Genomic DNA, 16,883 nt, shown 5'->3' with positions numbered 1-16,883 from the left:
GATGGTGGAGGAATAAGATGTGGACATCACCTTCCTCCCCGCAAATACATCCACATGTGGAACAACTCCTACAGAACACCTACTGAATGCTGGCAGAAGACCTCAGACTTCCCAAAAGGCAGGGAACAGATGCCCTCAGGCACCCTACAAGCAGAGGCAGAGCCAAATCCAAAGCTGAACCCCAGGAGCTGTGTGAACAAAGAAGAGAAAGGGAAATTTCTCCCACCAACCTCAGAAGTAGCGGATTAAATCTCCACAATCAACTTGATGTAGCTTGCATGTCTGGAATACCTGAATAGACAAGGAATCATCCCAAAATTGAGGTGGTGGACTTTGGGAGCAACTGTAGACTTGGGGTTTGCTTTCTGCATCTACTTTGTTTTTGGTTTTATCTTTATCTACGTTTAGTATTTAGAGCTTATTATCATTGGTAGATTTGTTTATTGATTTGGTTGCCTTTTTCCTTTTTTTTATATATAAATTTTTTTCCTTTTTCTCTTTTTGTGAGTATCTATGGGTATGCTTCTTTCTGTGATTTTCTCTGTATAGCTTTGCTTTTACCATTTGTCCTGGGTTCTGTCCATTTTTTGTTTTTTTTGTTTTCAGTATAGTTTTTAGCACTTGTTATCACTGGTGGATTTGTTCATCAGTTTGGTTGCTCTCTTCTTTCTTTCTTTTTTTTATTACTCTTTAATTTTTTATTTTTAATAATTTTTTTATTTTAATAAATTTATTTTATATTATTATTTCTTCCTTTCTTTCTTTCTTTCTTTTCTCCTGAGCCATGTGGTTGACAGGGTCTTGGTGCTCAACCCTGCTGTCAGGCCTGAGCCTCTGAGGTGGGAAAGCCAAGTTCAGGACACTGGTCCAACAGAGACCTCCCGGCCCCATGTAATATCAAACAGCAAAAGCTCTCCCAGAGATCTCCATCTCAACGCTAAGACCCAGCACCACTCAACGACCAGCAAGCTACAGTGCTGGACACCCTATGCGAAACAACTAGCAAAAGAAGAACACAACACCACCCATTAGCAGAGAGGCTGCCTAAAATCATACTAAGGTCACAGGCACCCCAAAACACAACACCAGACGCGGCACTACCAAAGGAAAGACAACATCCAGCTTCATCCACCAGAACACAAGCACCAGTCCCCTCCACCAGGAAGCATACACAACCCACTGAACAAACGTTACCACGGGGGTCAGACACCAAAAACAACGGGAACTACAAACATGCAGCCTGCGAAAAGGAGACCTCAAACACAGTAAGTTAAACAAAATGAGAAGACATAGAAATACACAGTAGATGAAGGAGCAAGGTAAAAACCCACCAGACCAAACAATTGAAGAGGAAATAGGCAGTCTACCTAAAAAAGAATTCAGAGTAACGATAGGAAACAGGATACAAAATCTAGGATATCAAATGGAGAAAATACAAGAAACGTTTAAAAAGGATCAAAAAGAACTAGGGTGGGCAAAGGGCAAGCGGAATGTAAACACAGGACCCGGGGAATGGTCATCAGAATGGCTTCCTTTGGATGGAAAAGGAAGATTGGTGAGAAGGTCTCAAAGGTCACTTCCCAGCAGTTTGAAGCTGAAGCTGCTGATGAGAAGGATGCAGTTGAGAATGATGAAGGGAACTGGCTTCATGCCATTAAACGGAGGAAAAAAATTCTCCTTGAAGGCTGTGCTGAGAAAAGTAAACAACTGAAGGACGAAGGAGCCACTTTGACTGAAAATAAAAGATACCGAGAGGCGATTCAGAAGTGGGATGAAGCACTACAGTTAACCCCAAATGATGCTACCATGTATGAGATGAAATCACAGGTCCTAATGTCTCTTCATGAAACGTTCCCAGCAGTTAATGTTGCGGAAATGGCTGTCCAGAGAAATCCACATTCATGGGAATCTTGGCAAACTTTGGGACGTGCTCAGCTTGGATTAGGAGAGATAGTCTTGGCAATTCGAAGTTTTCAAGTAGCCCTTCACATCTATCCAATGAACCCTGAAATATGGAAAGAAGACCTTTCTTGGGCAAGAACGCTCCAGGAGCAGCAGAAGGTAGCACAGAGGATTAAACAAAGTGAAGCACCAGCAGAGGTAACACAGTTCTCACCAAAGTCAATTCCTGAGTATGACTTTGAAAGTGAGGAGATTGTAGCTGTTTGTGCAGCTATTGCTGAAAAACAGAAGACAGTTGAAGCAAATAAAACAATGGTTATTGTGTCAGCTTCTGGGACTGTAGAGACTGTGACTGAGAAGGAAGATGGTGCTGCTCCACCAGATGGCTCTGTTTTTATCAAAGCCCGATGAAGCTTAGCAGGAATCATTTGAATCTATCTTTGCCACCTAAATTTTAGCCATTGGGGCATTTAGAGAAACAGGGCAAAACTCCTGTTTGTAAAATAAGTGTTTCAGATGAGGCATATAAAAACTAAACGGAAGAATTTTAAAAAAAAAGAACTAAAGAGCAAACAATGATGAACAACACAATAAATAAAACTAAAAATTCTCTAGAAACAATAAATAGCAGAATAACTGTGGCAGAAGAATGGATAAGTGACCTGGAAGATAAAATAGTGGAAATAACTACATCAGAGAAGAATAAAGAGAAAAGAATGAATTGAGGACAGTCTCAGAGACCTCTGGAATAACACTAAATGCACCAACATTCAAATTATAGGGGACCCAGAAGAAGAACAGAAAATAAAAGGGGACTAAGAAAATATTTGAAGAGATTATTGTTGAAAACTTCCCTAATATGGGAAAGGAAATAGTCAATCAAGTCCAGGAAGCACAGAGAGTCCCATACAGGATAAAGCCAAGGAGAAACAGACTAAGACACATAATAATCAAACTATCAAAAATTAAATACATGTGCTTGCTTCGGCAGTACATATACTAAAAATTAAATACAAAAAAAAACATTAAAAGAAGCAAAGGAAAAACAACAAATAGCATACAATGGAATCCCTGTAAGGTTAACAGCTGATCTTTCAGCAGAAACTCTGCAAACCAGAAGGGAGTGGCAGGACATATTTAAAGTGATGAAGGAGAAAAACCTACAACCAAGATTACTCTACCCAGCAAGGATCTCATTCAGATTTAATGGAGAAATTAAAACCTTTACAGACAAGCAAAAGCTGAGAGAGCTCAGCACCACCAAACCAGCTTTACAACAAATGCTAAAGGAACTTCTCTAGGCAAGACACACAAGAGAAGGAAAAGACCTACAATAAGAAACCCCAAACAATTAAGAAAATGGTAATAGGAACATACATATCGATAATTACCTTAAATGGAAATGGATTAAATGCTCCCACCAAAAGACACAGACTGGCTGAATGGATACAAAAACAAGACCCGTATATATGCTGTCTATAAGAGACCCACTTCAGACCTAGGGACACATACACACTGAAAGTAAAGGGATGGAAAAAGATATTCCATGCAAATGGAAATCAAAAGAAAGCTGGACTAGCAATTCTCATATCAGACAAAATAGACTTTAAAATAAAGATTATTACAAGAGACAAAAAAGCGCACTACATAATGATCATGGGGTCAATCCAAGAAGATATAACAATTGTAAATATCTATGAACCCAACGTAGGAGCACCTCAATATATAAGGCAAATGCTAACAGCCATAAAAGGGGAAATCGACAATAACAAAATCATAGTATGGAACTTTAACACCCCACTTTCACCAAAGGACAGATCATCCAAAATGAAAATAAATAAGGAAACACAGCTTTAAATGATACATTAAACAAGATGGACTTAATTGATATTAATAGGATATTCCATCCAAAAACAACAGAATACACTTTCTTCTCAAGTGCTTGTGGAACATTCTCCATGGTAGATCATACCTTGGGTCACAAATCAAGCCTTGGTAAATTTAAGAAAACTGAAATCATATCAAGTATCTTTTCTAACCACAATGTTATGAGACTGGATATCAATTACAGGAAAAAATTTGTAAAGAATACAAACACATGGAGGCTAAACAATACACTACTAAATAACCAAGAGATCACTGAAGAAATCAAAGAGGAAGTAAAAAATACCTAGAAGCAAATGAAAATGAAAACACGATGACCCAAAACCTATGGGATGCAGCAAAATCAGTTCTAAGAGGGAAGTTTATAGCAATACAATCCTACCTCAAGACACAAGGACATCTCCAAAAAACAACCTAACCTTACATCTAAAGCAATTAGAGAAAGAAGAACAAAAAACCCCCAAAGTTAACAGAAGGAAAGAAATAATAAAGATCAGATCAGAAATAAATGAAAAAGAAACAAAGACAACAATAGCAAAGATCAATAAAACTAAAAGCTGGTTCTTTGAGAAGATAAACAAAATTGATAAACCATTAGGCAGACTCATCAATAAAAAAAGGGAGAAGACTCAAATCAGTAGAATTAGAAATGAAAGAGGAGAAGTAACAACTGAAATTGAAGAAATACAAAGGATCATGAGAGATTACTACAAGCAACTCTATGCCAATAAAATGGACAACCTGGAAGAAATGGACAAATTCTTAGAAAAGCACAACCTTCCAAGATTGAACCAGGAAGAAACAGAAAATATAAGCAGACCAACCACAAGCACTGAAATTGAAACTGTGATTAAAAATCTTCCAACAAACAAAAGCCCAGGACCAGATGGCTTCACAGGTGAATTCTATCAAATATTTAGAGAAGAGTTAACACCCCTCCTTCTCAAACTCTTCCAAAACATAGCAGAGGGAGGAACACTCCCAAATTCATTCTACAAGGCCACCATCACGCTGATACCAAAACTAGACATAGATGTCACAAAGAAAGAAAACTACGGGCCAATATCACTGATGAACACAGATGCAAAAATCCTCAACAAAATACTAGCAAACAGAATCTAACAGCACATTAAAAGGATCATACACCATGATCAAGTGGGGTTTATCCCAGGAATGCAAGGATTCTTCAATATACGCAAATCAATGAATGTGATAAACCATATTAACAAATTGAAGGAGAAAAACCATATGATCATCTCTGCAGGTGCAGAAAAAGCTTTTGACAAAATTCAACACCCATTTATCATAAAAACACTCCACAAAGTAGGCATAGAGGGAACTTGCCTCAATATAATAAGGCCATATATGACAACCCACAGCCAACATCACTCTCAATGGTGAAAAACTAAAACCATGTCCACTAAGATCAGGAACAAGACAAGGTTGCCCACTCTCACCACTATTATTCAACATACTTTTGGAAGTTTTAGTCACAGCAATTAGAGAAGAAAAAGAAATAAAAGGAATCCAAATAGGAAACGAAGAGTAAAACTGTCACTGGTTGCAGATGACAGGATACTATACACAGAGGATCCTAAAGATACTACCAGAAAACTACTAGAGCTGATCATCGAATTTGGTAAAGTAGCAGGATACTAAATTAATGCACAGAAATCTCTTGCATTCCTATACACTAACGATGAGAAATCTGAAAGAGGAATTAAGGAAACACTCCCATTTACCATTGCAACAAAAAGAATAAAATACCTAGGAATAAACCTACCTAAGGAGACAAAACACCTGTATGCAGAAAACTATAAGATACTGATGACAGAAATTAAAGATAATACAAACAGATGGAGAGATATACCATGTTCTTGGATTGGAAGAATCAACATTGTGAAAATGACTCTACTACCCAAAGCAATCTACAGATTCAATGCAATCCCTATCAAACTACCACTGGCATTTTTCACAGAACTAGAACAAGAAATTTCACAATTTCTATGGAAATACAAAAGACCCCGAAGAGCCAAAGCAATCTTGAGAAAGAAAAACGGAGCTGGAGGAATCAGGCTCCCTGACTTCAGACTATACTACAAAGCTCCAGTAATCAAGACAGCATGGTTCTGTCACAAAGACAGAAATATAGATCAATGGAACAGGATAGAAAGCCCAGAGATAAACCCATGCACATATGGTCACCTTATCTTTGATAAAGGAGGCAAGAATATACAATGGAGAAAGAGAGCCTCTTCACTAAGCTGTGCTGGGGAAACTGGAGAGTTACATGTAAAAGAATGAAATTAGAACATTTCCTAACACCATACACAAAAATAAACTCAAAATGGATTAAAGCCCTAAATGTAACACCAGACACTATAAAACTCTTAGAGGAAAACATAGGCAGAAAACTCTTTTACATAAGTCACAGCAAGATCCTTTTTGAAGAGAAATGGAAATAAAAATGAAAATAAACAAATCCAACCTAATGAAACTTAAAACCTTTTGCACAGCAAAGGAAATGATAAACAAGACCAAAAGACAACCCTCAGAATGGGAGAAAATATTTGCAAATGAAGCAACTGACAAAGGATTAATCTCCAAGATTTACAAGCAGCTCATGCAGCTCAATTTCAAAAAAACAAACAACCCAATCCAAAAATGGCCAGAAGACCTAAATAGACATTTCTCCAAAGAAGATATACAGATTGCCAACAAACACATGAAAGAATGCTCAACATCATTAATCATTAGAGAAATGCGAATCAAAACTACAATGAGATATCATCTCACACCGGTCAGAATGGCCATCATCAAAAAAATCTACAAACAATAAATGCTGCAGAGGGTGTGGAGAAAAGGGAACACTCTTGCACTCTTTGTGGGAATGTAAATTGATACAGCCACTATGGAGAACAGTATGGAGGTTCCTTAAAAAACTAAAAATAGAACTACCATATGACCCAGCAATCCCACTACTGGGCATATACCCTGAGAAAACCATAAATCAAAAAGAGTCATGCACCATAATGTTCATTGCAGCTCTATTTACAATAGCCAGGATATGGAGGCAACCTAAGTGACCATTGACAGATGGAATGGATAAAGAAGATGTGGCACATATATACAATGGAATATTACTCAGCCATAAAAAGAAATGAAATTGAGTTATTTGTAGTGAGGTGGATGGACCTAGAGTCTGTCATACAGAGTGAAGTATGTCAGAAAGAGAAAAACAAATACTGTATGCTAACACATATATATGGAATCTAAAAAAAAAAAAAAACGGTTCTCAAGAACCTAGGGGCAGGACAGGAATAAAGACACAGAGGTAGAGAATGGACTTAAAGACACAGGGAGGGGGAAGGGTAAGCTGGGACGAAGTGAGAGAGTGGCATGGACGTATATACACTACCAAACGTAAAACAGGGGCTTCCCTGGTGGCACAGTGGTTGAGAGTCTGCCTGCTGATGCAGGGGACACGGGTCTGTGCCGAGGTCCGGGAAGATCCCACATGCCGCAGAGCGGCTGGGCCCGTGAGCCATGGCCGCTGAGCCTGCGCGTCCGGATCCTGTGCTCCGCAATGGGAGAGACCACAACAGTGAGAGGCCCGCATACCACAAAAAAAAAAAAAAAAAAAAGTAAAACAGATAACTAGTGGGATGCAGTCACATAGCACAGGAAGATCAGCTTGGTGCTTTGTGTCCACCTAAAGATGTGGGATAGGGAGGGTGGGAGGGAGACACAAGAGGGAGGAGATATGGGGATATATGTATATGTATGGCTGATTCACTTTGTTATAAGGCAGCAACTAACACAACATTGTAAAGCAGTTATACTCCAATAAAGATGTTTTAAAAAATTTTTTTAAAGCTCTGTTTCTGGGCTTCCCTGGGGGCGCAGTGGTTGAGAGTCCGCCTGCCGATGCAGGGGACATGGGTTCGTGCCCCGGTCTGGGAAGATCCCACATGCCATGGAGCAGCTGGGCCCGTGAGCCATGGCCGCTGAGCCTGCGCATCCGGAGCCTGTGCTCTGCAACGGGAGAGGCCACAACACTGAGAGGCTCGCATACTGCAAAAAAAAAATAAAAGCTCTGTTTCTCTCACCCCCTTTCTCCAGCCCAGGGCTATTGTTTCCAATAGCTGCTCTCTGGATTACTGCCCTACCTCACACTCCCTCCAAGCCACCCTCCATGACACAGAAACAGAACCTCCATCTCAGCTTTATCCTCCACTCCATCATTATGAAAAATATATGCATTGATTCTGGCCCTCATCATGTCTCCACACCCACCCCACACTTCTATTAGAGCCATCTCTCTACAATGTAATTGTGACACATTTGTACCTGGTTAAAACCTCCCAATAGCTCCCTGATGCCTATAAGACAAAGTCCAAAGCATGGTTTGGATAAAGTCTAAAGTACGGTTTATAAGTCAATTTATTATCTCACTTCTGACTAAATTTTCATTCTCATCTTCCATTCATGGAGTTTGACAACAAACTACTTTTTAGGCCCAGAATGGGAAATGTTTGGCATCCTCAACCTAGAACAACTCCCTCCCTCACACAGCCCATGCATGTACCTCTCACACGACTCATTATAGTGTTTTGTAATTAGCTATTAACATACTGCCTCCCCAGCTTTACCAGGAACTCAATAAGGGAAGGTGCCATGCTTGACTCACCCTGAAAATCCAGAGTTAGTGCATTGTAAATAATAAATAAATGGTGGTTGACTTAATGAAAAAGTGAATGAAACTCTAGATTTTCAAAACCTTAAACCAAGAGCCACAATGTTGAGTGATATGTACTAGGTTACAAATAAAGCTGGTAGCTAAACCAAAAGTAAAATTTAAGTTTTTTGATAGTACATGGTAGTTTTTAAACCAAAAGAAATCCCTAAAGCAGCATATTCTGACATTTCCCATGCCTAGTATCATGAAAAAGCAAGTTTTTGTAAATTCTGAATAAACAGATTTCCATTTGTATAGTTTATTTGGGGTCTGATTAGTTCAAAGTGATCTGGAATCAAGTATATACTTATATTCAGTCTTTTTTTGGGAAAAAAAAAGACAGGCTACATAGTTAGTTTTCAAAGTATAAATAAAAGAGCAGGCACACAATTTTTATTACTGATTTTCATTTAAAAAGAAAGGATTAAAAAATCCTATTATTAGGGCTGCCATAATAAAGTCCCACAGAGTGGCTCAAACAAGAGAAATTTATTTTCTCACAGTTCTGGAGGCTAGAAGTCCAAGATCAAAGTGGTAGCAGGGCTGATTTCTTAAACCTCTCTCATTGGCTTATAGATGGTCACCTTCTCACTGTGGCATGTTCTTTTCTCTGTATCCACACATCCTTAGTGTCTCTCTCTGTATGTCCTAATCTCCTCTTATAAAGACATCAGTCATTTTGGATTAGGGCCCACCCTAAAGACCCCATTTTAATTCAATACCTCTCAAAAAACCCTGTCTCAAAATACAGTCACATTCTCAGGTACTGAGGGCTAGGGCTTAACATATGAATTTAGGAGGAACACAATAAAGTCTATAACAACCCCACAAATGACACAAAAAGTATAAAACAACCGTCATCTTTTAAAATATAATTTAGGGTTTTGTTTGTTTGTTAGATTAACAACCACTGTTAACTAGAGCTATTATTTGGAGCTATTAAGGAATGATAACAAAGCACATGTAGATCCCTCTGCAACTCCACCAGCCCTCTGGGCTACACAGAGGGCATAACAGAGCAAAGAGATTTACATGTCAAACACATAAACAGCTGTAGCTAAATGTCCTAATCCAGGAAGTATACTTATTCCTGGAAAAAAATACAAACTGAAACACATCTAGGGAAAGATTACACGCTGAGACTAATATCAAATATTAGTTTCTTCCAGTTTTTACTTACAACCCAAAATCAAACAAACATAAAAAACAAGTTTGGACTCCACTATTCATTTATTCAACAAATATTGATGGTGCACCTGCACTGCCAGAAGGATATGGCAGTGAGCCTCATTCTACTGAGGGAAGACAGAGAATAAACAAACACATAATAATTGTATAGCACAGTAGCGGTTATTGACATGTTCTCTGAAGAAAGTGAACAAGGGTATGGAAGTAGATGAGAGATGGGAAGGGCCTAGTATAGATCTGGTATCAGAGAAGGTCTGTCCAATTAGATAATATGGAACCCAAGGAAGTAGAGAAGTAAGACATTTGAATATTTGGGGGGAAATATTACAAACAGATGAAACAGCAAGTGCAAAGTCTCCAACATCGATTTTGGATTGGTGTGTTCCAGGAGCAGCAGGAAAGCTAGTGCACCTCCTGCAGAATGAGGGGAGAGCATAAGAAATGAGGTCAGGCTGGCATGTAGGCACCAAATCGTGCAGGCATTGTAAATCACCACCAATATTCTCAATTTTATTCTTGTGATTGGAAGCTACTGAAGATTTTAGAACAGGGAAGTAGCATGATCTGACCTAAAATATAAATGGATCATTCTGGCTGCTTTGAGAGAGTAGACTGGAGATTGGGCAGGGATTGGGGAGAGGGGTGAGGAATGAAAGAAGAAAAAGCAGTTAGGAGGCTGTTGCAGTAGCCCAAGTGGAGACCACACTGGCTTGTTCCAGGGAGCAGGGGTGGACTTGTTGACAAGCGGCAGAATTCTGGTAATTCTGAAGTTAGTCAACAGGGTTTGTTCTGAAATGAGTCAACAAATTGTATATGGGTTATGAAAGAAATGGGGGGTTAAGGATATTTCTAAGGCACATGGCCTGAGCAGCTGGGTATAGAGGTAATAGAACTTAAAAAGCAATGAGTAGGGAGGGGAATCAAGAGTTGAGCTTAGGCATTTTAAGTTTGCCTATTAGAGTTGCTAAGCTGGAGACTAGTATATAATTCCAGAGTTGAGAGAGGTAAGGGCTGGAGATAGATATGTTTCTTACAACTTATATTTTCATTTTAATTACTCACATATTAATTGTTTTGCTGGTCTTACTAAAAATTTCAAAGATATTTGAGAACTCTATTTGTTTTCCAAAGTCATGAGACTGGATGAGATCTCCTAAAAACAAAGAGAAAGCCATTTTTGCCTCATTTTTGTTGTAAAAATTAAATATCAGTCACCAATCTTGAACCCTTTTGGTCGGTGCTTGATTTAGATGTCTTAAAGTTCCTTCTTTAAAACATTGGGATATTTCCATAGTCCCTTAATTCTAAAACACCAGCAATTATATTATATACCACCATCAATTTAACCACTTTTTTTCAGAATGCAAGTATGGATAATACTTTGTCAGTAATGAACCTGACAAATCCAAGGCTGAGCCATGAGGCCTACTATCCCAGGGAAGGATAGAGCAGACAGAAAAAAGATACCATCTCTGAGTTTCAAGGATCAATTTCTTGCAGTCTTAAGCAAAAATAGTTGTGAAAGCCATTAGAGAAATAAAAAATTATTTTCTAAAATTTTTAACCCCCATTAGCAAAAGCTAGATCTGATAGACTAGAGCATGGAGTCATATGAAAAAGATGTGGTAGGACTTCCCTGGTGGTCCAGTGGTAAAGAATCCACCTTACAAGGCATGGGACGCAGGTTCAATCCCTGGTTGGGGAACTAAGATCCTACATGCTGCGGGGCAACTAAGCCCATGTGCAACAACTACAGAGCCCACATACTCTAGAGCCCATGCACCACAACTAGAGAGAAGCCCATGTGCCACAATGAAGACCCGACATAGCCAAAATATTAAATAGATAGATAGATAAATATTTTAAAAAATAAAAAGATCTGGTGAGAGAGGAAAAAGAAGTAGGGAAGCTCTCCTTAACTAGCTCCAAAAGACTATTGGAAGAAGGAGCTCACAAGTAAGAAAGACAAGCAAAATACATTTCTTTATTCCCCCTCTCTAAACACACCCAGACTGGGGAGCTGTGTTAGCATGATTGAGGGAAAACACTGAAAGCAGAGGGACTTTGGCTCCATTTATCTTTGGGACTCTGGAAGAAAACTGCCTCAGAAGCTGCCCTGAACAAAACTTGGGGTGGCCACAGTGTAATCTTGGCATCACAGTGTAAATAGATAAAAGGAAGGCCAGCTTAGCTTTCCTAAGCCACTCTTGATTCCCATGAGGTATGGATAAGACCCAGACCATCCTAGATACCTTGAAGGAAAAAGTGTGACTGTATTGAAGACTGGTGGGCCTGCCCTGAGCCCACCATAATGAGAACAAAGGTAATCCTGCAGCAGAGGCTGAGAGGTAGACAGATAATGCCAGACACTTGATGGAGAATGTAGCTGGGACTTAGGGGCCTGAAGCACCATCAAGGGCCAAGGCAAGGTTACGGCATCCTTGGAGAACCATGGACCCTAACCAAGCTGAAAGACAGCAGTCCCCAAATTTTATCAGCTATAGACCACATCAGAAAATGCACAGTAGTGCCCAGAGAACAGCCATGCATGGTACTGTTCACCCCTCAAAGGTCACCAGTCAGGAGAGCATCCCAGACCAGCCACGCTGCAGCAATAGGCACTAAGTGTCCAAAGGTTACCACGTGTATACAAAGGCCCCATCTCCCATTCCCAAGAGGTCACATAGACAATGCCCCCCACCCCAACCACACATTTCTGATCAGGTGAGTAGTTACCAAAAAGGACGACTTACATCACTGAATCACACTAGTTTGCCAATCTTATTGGCTGAAATATAAGACCAATTCAATTGAATTGGCCCAATCCAATTCAGACTGGGAGATTTATCCCAATCTCCAGGGAGTGGAAGCTTATGAGGAATATCAAATCACTTATGAAAGACAGAAGAGCTAAAGTGTACTGTAGATAAATTTGTGATCCTCTACAAGTATCAAAAAGGAAAACTACATTGAATGTTCATATCCATTCTATGATACATTCTAATTTCAGAAATGTTAAAAATGTGAAGAGGAGAATGTGGGAAAATGTGTCTAAATTGAAGAAATGCAGTATCGGGGAGCTTCAAGATGGTGGAAAAGTAAGATGCGGAGTTCACCTTCCTCCCCACAAATACATCAGGAATACATCTACACGTGGAACTGCTCCTACAGAACACCTACTGAACGCTGGCAGAAGACCTCAGACTTCCCAAAAGGCAAGAAACTCCCCACGTACCTCGGTAGGACAAAAGAAAAAAGAAAAAACAGAGACAAAAGAATAGGGACGGGACCTGCACCAGTGGGAGGGAGCTGTGAAGGAGGAAAGGTTTCCACACACTAGGAAGGCTCTTCGCGGGCGGAGACTGCGGGTGGCGGAGGGGGGAAGCTTCGGAGCCGCGGAGGAGAGCACAGCAACAGGGGTGCGGAGGGAAAAGCGGAGAGATTCCCGCACAGAGATCACTGCCGACAGGCATTCACCAGCCCGAGAGGCTTGTCTGCTAACCTGCTGGGGCAGGCGTGGCTGGGAGCTGAGGCTCGGGCTTCGGTCGGAGCGCAGGGAGAGGACTGGGGTTGGCGGCGTGAACACAGCCTGCAGGGGGCTAGTGCGCCACGGCTAGCCGGGAGGGAGTCCAGGAAAAAGTCTGGACCGGCCGAAGAGGCAAGAGACCATTATTTCGAGGTGCGCCAGGAGAGGGGATTAAGAGCGCCGCTTAAAGGAGCTCCAGAGACGGGCGCGAGCCGCGGCTAAAAGTGCGGAACGGACCCCAGAGACCGGCATGAGACACTAAGCTATGAAAAATTAAATACAAAGAAAAAATATTAAAAGCATCAAGGGAAAAACAACAAATAACACACAAGGGAATCCCCATAAGGTTAACAGCTGATCTTTCAGCAGAAACTCTGCAAGCCAGAAGGGAGTGGCAGGACATATTTAAAGTGATGAAGGAGAAAAACCTACAACCAAGAATACTCTACCCAGCAAGGATCTCATTCAGGTTTGATGGAGCAATTAAAACCTTTACAGACAAGCAAAAGCTGAGAGAATTCAACACCACCAAACCAGCTTTACAACAAATGCTAAAGGAACTTCTCTAGGCAGGAAACACAAGAGAAGGAAAAGACCTACAATAACAAACCCAAAACAATTAAGAAAATGGTAATACGAAAATACATATCGATAATTACCTTAAATGTAAATGGATTAAATGCTCCCACCAAAAGACACAAGAGGGAAGAGATATGGGGACATATGTGTATGTATAACTGATTCACTTTGTTATAAAGCAGAAACTAACACACCATTGTAAAGCAATTATACTCCAATAAAGATGTTTAAAAAAAAAAAGAAATGCAGTATCTTGCAAATCAGGGTTGAGAATGCAAATTGTTTCCTAAAGAAAAAACTCATATGAAAATCACTAACCACATTTGTTAAGCCTTAATCTGCAGAGCACTCAGTACTATAATAATATATATATGCATATATATATACATACAATATATGTGTATACAGAGTTGACCCTTAAACAACATGGGTTTGAACTGCAATCAACTTATACATGGATTTGTTTAAATAGTAAATACTACAGTACTACACCATCCGAGGCTGGCTGAATCTGCAGCTGAGGAACTGTGGATACTGAGGAACCATGGATGCAGAGAACCAACTGTAAGTTATGTGCAGATTTTTAATTGTGCAGAGAGCCTGTGCCCCTAACCCCTACATTGTTCAAGGGTCAACGGTATATCCAAACTCAGCTATAACAAAGTTAAGCAGCTTTCCCAGAGATAAAAATTATGCCTAGATTATAACAAACTGTGTCCTGGTTCCAAACACCCTAAAGGAGAAGCACTAGCTCTTGAAAAATCTCATTTCTCAGGCCATGCTTCCTAGTGTCCCAAAGCCATTTCTGGGTGGAACAGAATCACCTGGCATGAGACTAACCACAGGCTTGGAGAGGGAAGGGAGTGTGGGTGGCTAGACCTAAGTCGAAGTATGGGAGAGGCAGATCTTCTTCAGAAGAAATGCACTGGTCACACAAGACAATCACTCTTGAGAATCCCCTTCAAGGACTCAGTTGCAGAGCAATGATATCAGTATCAGTTTGGAAACTCCTGGTGACTTCACCACTTAAGCACCACTCAGCACGTAGCTAGAGATATAGGGCAGTGGTTTTCAACCCTGGCTACCCAAGGTTGCAGTTTAAAAGTTGAGATTTACAGTCTCCTACACCAGCTTCTCAAACTTCAAAGTGATACAAATCACCTGGGATCTTACTACACCATAGATTTTGATTCAGTGGATCTGGGGCAGGGTTCTGCATTTTTAGGAGTTCCCACATGAGCCTGATGGTGGCAGTCCATGGACAAAACTTTGGTGGCAGCAAGGTCCTACTCTAGTGACTGTCAATAGAATCACCTGGGAGGCTTTCAAAAATACTGTTAATAGTGTCCTACTCCAGAGATTCTGATTTGATTGGCCTTAGCTGTAGCCTAGGGGGTATCAGGATGTTTATAACTTCCTTCTGCAGCTAAGGTTGAGAAGCACTGGTACAGATAATTGTAAGTGTAAACTTCTTCATGTGATGTAACACCACATAGTAATTTCAGACTTGTGCATTATGAATCTCTTTCCTCATTTCCACTTCCTCCACCTCAAGCTGAGACCACCAAAACAAAGCATGCCATGGGTACTCAAAATCCTAGTGTCCACCATAAACTAATTCATACGTGAATCCATAATGCTATCTATTGGTAGATTGCTGGATAAAAGACAGCTGCAAAACGTAGCTCCAAGACCTCTCAGCTGCAGTAGTTTTCCTAGAGCTGCTCCTAATAGCCCTGCTCGGACCCAGAAGAACTAACTGAGCATATTACAAATAGAGCTGATGAAGGTTACCCACCACCCCCCGGGGAATTCCTTGGAAATTTATTCAAGACGGACACCACCAAACCCCATTAAAAAGACAAAGAAGGGTCACCATTCTGGGGCAAGCTTGGCTCCAAGAGGCAGAACCATGATCACCGCTGGCTGATATAATTGCCAGCACAGCAGTTCTCACATTGTAATCATCTGGGAGCTTTTAAAATTACTGCCTAGTCCTACTCCCAAAGATTCTCATTTAATTGGTTTCCTGTGTAGCTTGGGCACTGGGATTTTTAAAAGCTCCCCCAGGTGAATTTAATGTGCAGCCAGGGTTAAAAAACATTGGGCAAACAGGATCTCAACAGTAAGAGGAATTTTCTGAGTTGCCTAGTTAGCACTCTTCCCCCAAATGAGGCTTCTGTGTCTCTCACAGGGCTTAGCCACAAACCACAATTTATCTCACAAGGCCTCTCAACTGTGTGTGGTAAAGTGCCCATTTCTTACCCCTCCTTAACCAGTGTAAGTACAGAGTATCTCCAGGAGAAAATGGTCAGTCTGGAGCAGGGATCTGAAAATTAAGTACCAAGAGCCAAATCTTGCCACTTGCCTGTTTCTGTAATTAAAGTTTTATTGGAACGCAGCCACATCCATATGTTTACATATTGTCTATGGCTTCTTTCAAACTACAACAGCAAAGTATCGGGTTGGCCAAGAGGTTTGTTCGGTTTTTTTCCGTAAGATGGCTCTAGTAGCACTTAGTTGTCTTTAACTTCATTCAAAACGATTTTGTTAGATTGTATATGACAGCTGTCGTATCAGCATGAATATAAAAAAAGACTTATCAAAATTGGTGAATTATTGTGTAGCCATTTTGATACTGAAGATAGAAGAAAAAAGGCAACATTTTCAGCATGTTATGCTTTATTATTTCAAGAAAGGTAAAAACGCAACTGAAACGCAAAAAAAAAGATTTATGCAGTGTATGGAGAAGGTGCTGTGAATGATCAAACATGTCAAAAGTGGTTTGCGAAGTTTTGTGATGGAGATTTTTCACTGGAAGATGTTCCATGGTCGGGTAGACCAGTTGACAGAGATCAAATCGAGACATTAATTGAGAACAATCAACGTTATACCACGTGGGAAATAGCCGACATACTCAAAATATCCAAAACAAGCAGTGAAAATCATTTGCACCAGCTTGGTTATGTTCATTGCTTTGATGTTTGGGTTCCACATAAGTTAAGCAAAAAAACCTTCTTGACCATATTTCCTTATGCGATTCTCTACAAACATAATGAAAACGTT

General features: G+C 40.2%; 2 protein-coding genes across 2 annotated transcripts in view; one reads left to right on the top strand and one right to left on the bottom strand.

Moving 5' to 3' along the window:
- The window catches only part of CTNNA3 (catenin alpha 3), a 1,652,440-nt gene that overhangs the window by 1,619,086 nt on the left and 16,471 nt on the right, over positions 1-16,883 (bottom strand). The gene's annotated exons all lie outside the window — the stretch shown is intronic.
- LOC132485786 (tetratricopeptide repeat protein 33-like) lies at positions 1,487-2,430 on the top strand. The gene has a single exon (XM_060092386.1). The coding sequence runs from the start codon at positions 1,513-1,515 to the stop codon at positions 2,311-2,313; it is 801 nt and encodes a 266-aa protein (XP_059948369.1). The 5' UTR covers positions 1,487-1,512; the 3' UTR covers positions 2,314-2,430.

This window comes from Mesoplodon densirostris, chromosome 1, assembly GCF_025265405.1.
Source record: "Mesoplodon densirostris isolate mMesDen1 chromosome 1, mMesDen1 primary haplotype, whole genome shotgun sequence".
Classification (NCBI taxonomy): Eukaryota; Metazoa; Chordata; class Mammalia; order Artiodactyla; family Ziphiidae; genus Mesoplodon; species Mesoplodon densirostris.
Note: the sequence above shows the minus strand (reverse complement) of the source record. Positions and strands in the feature narration are given on the sequence as shown.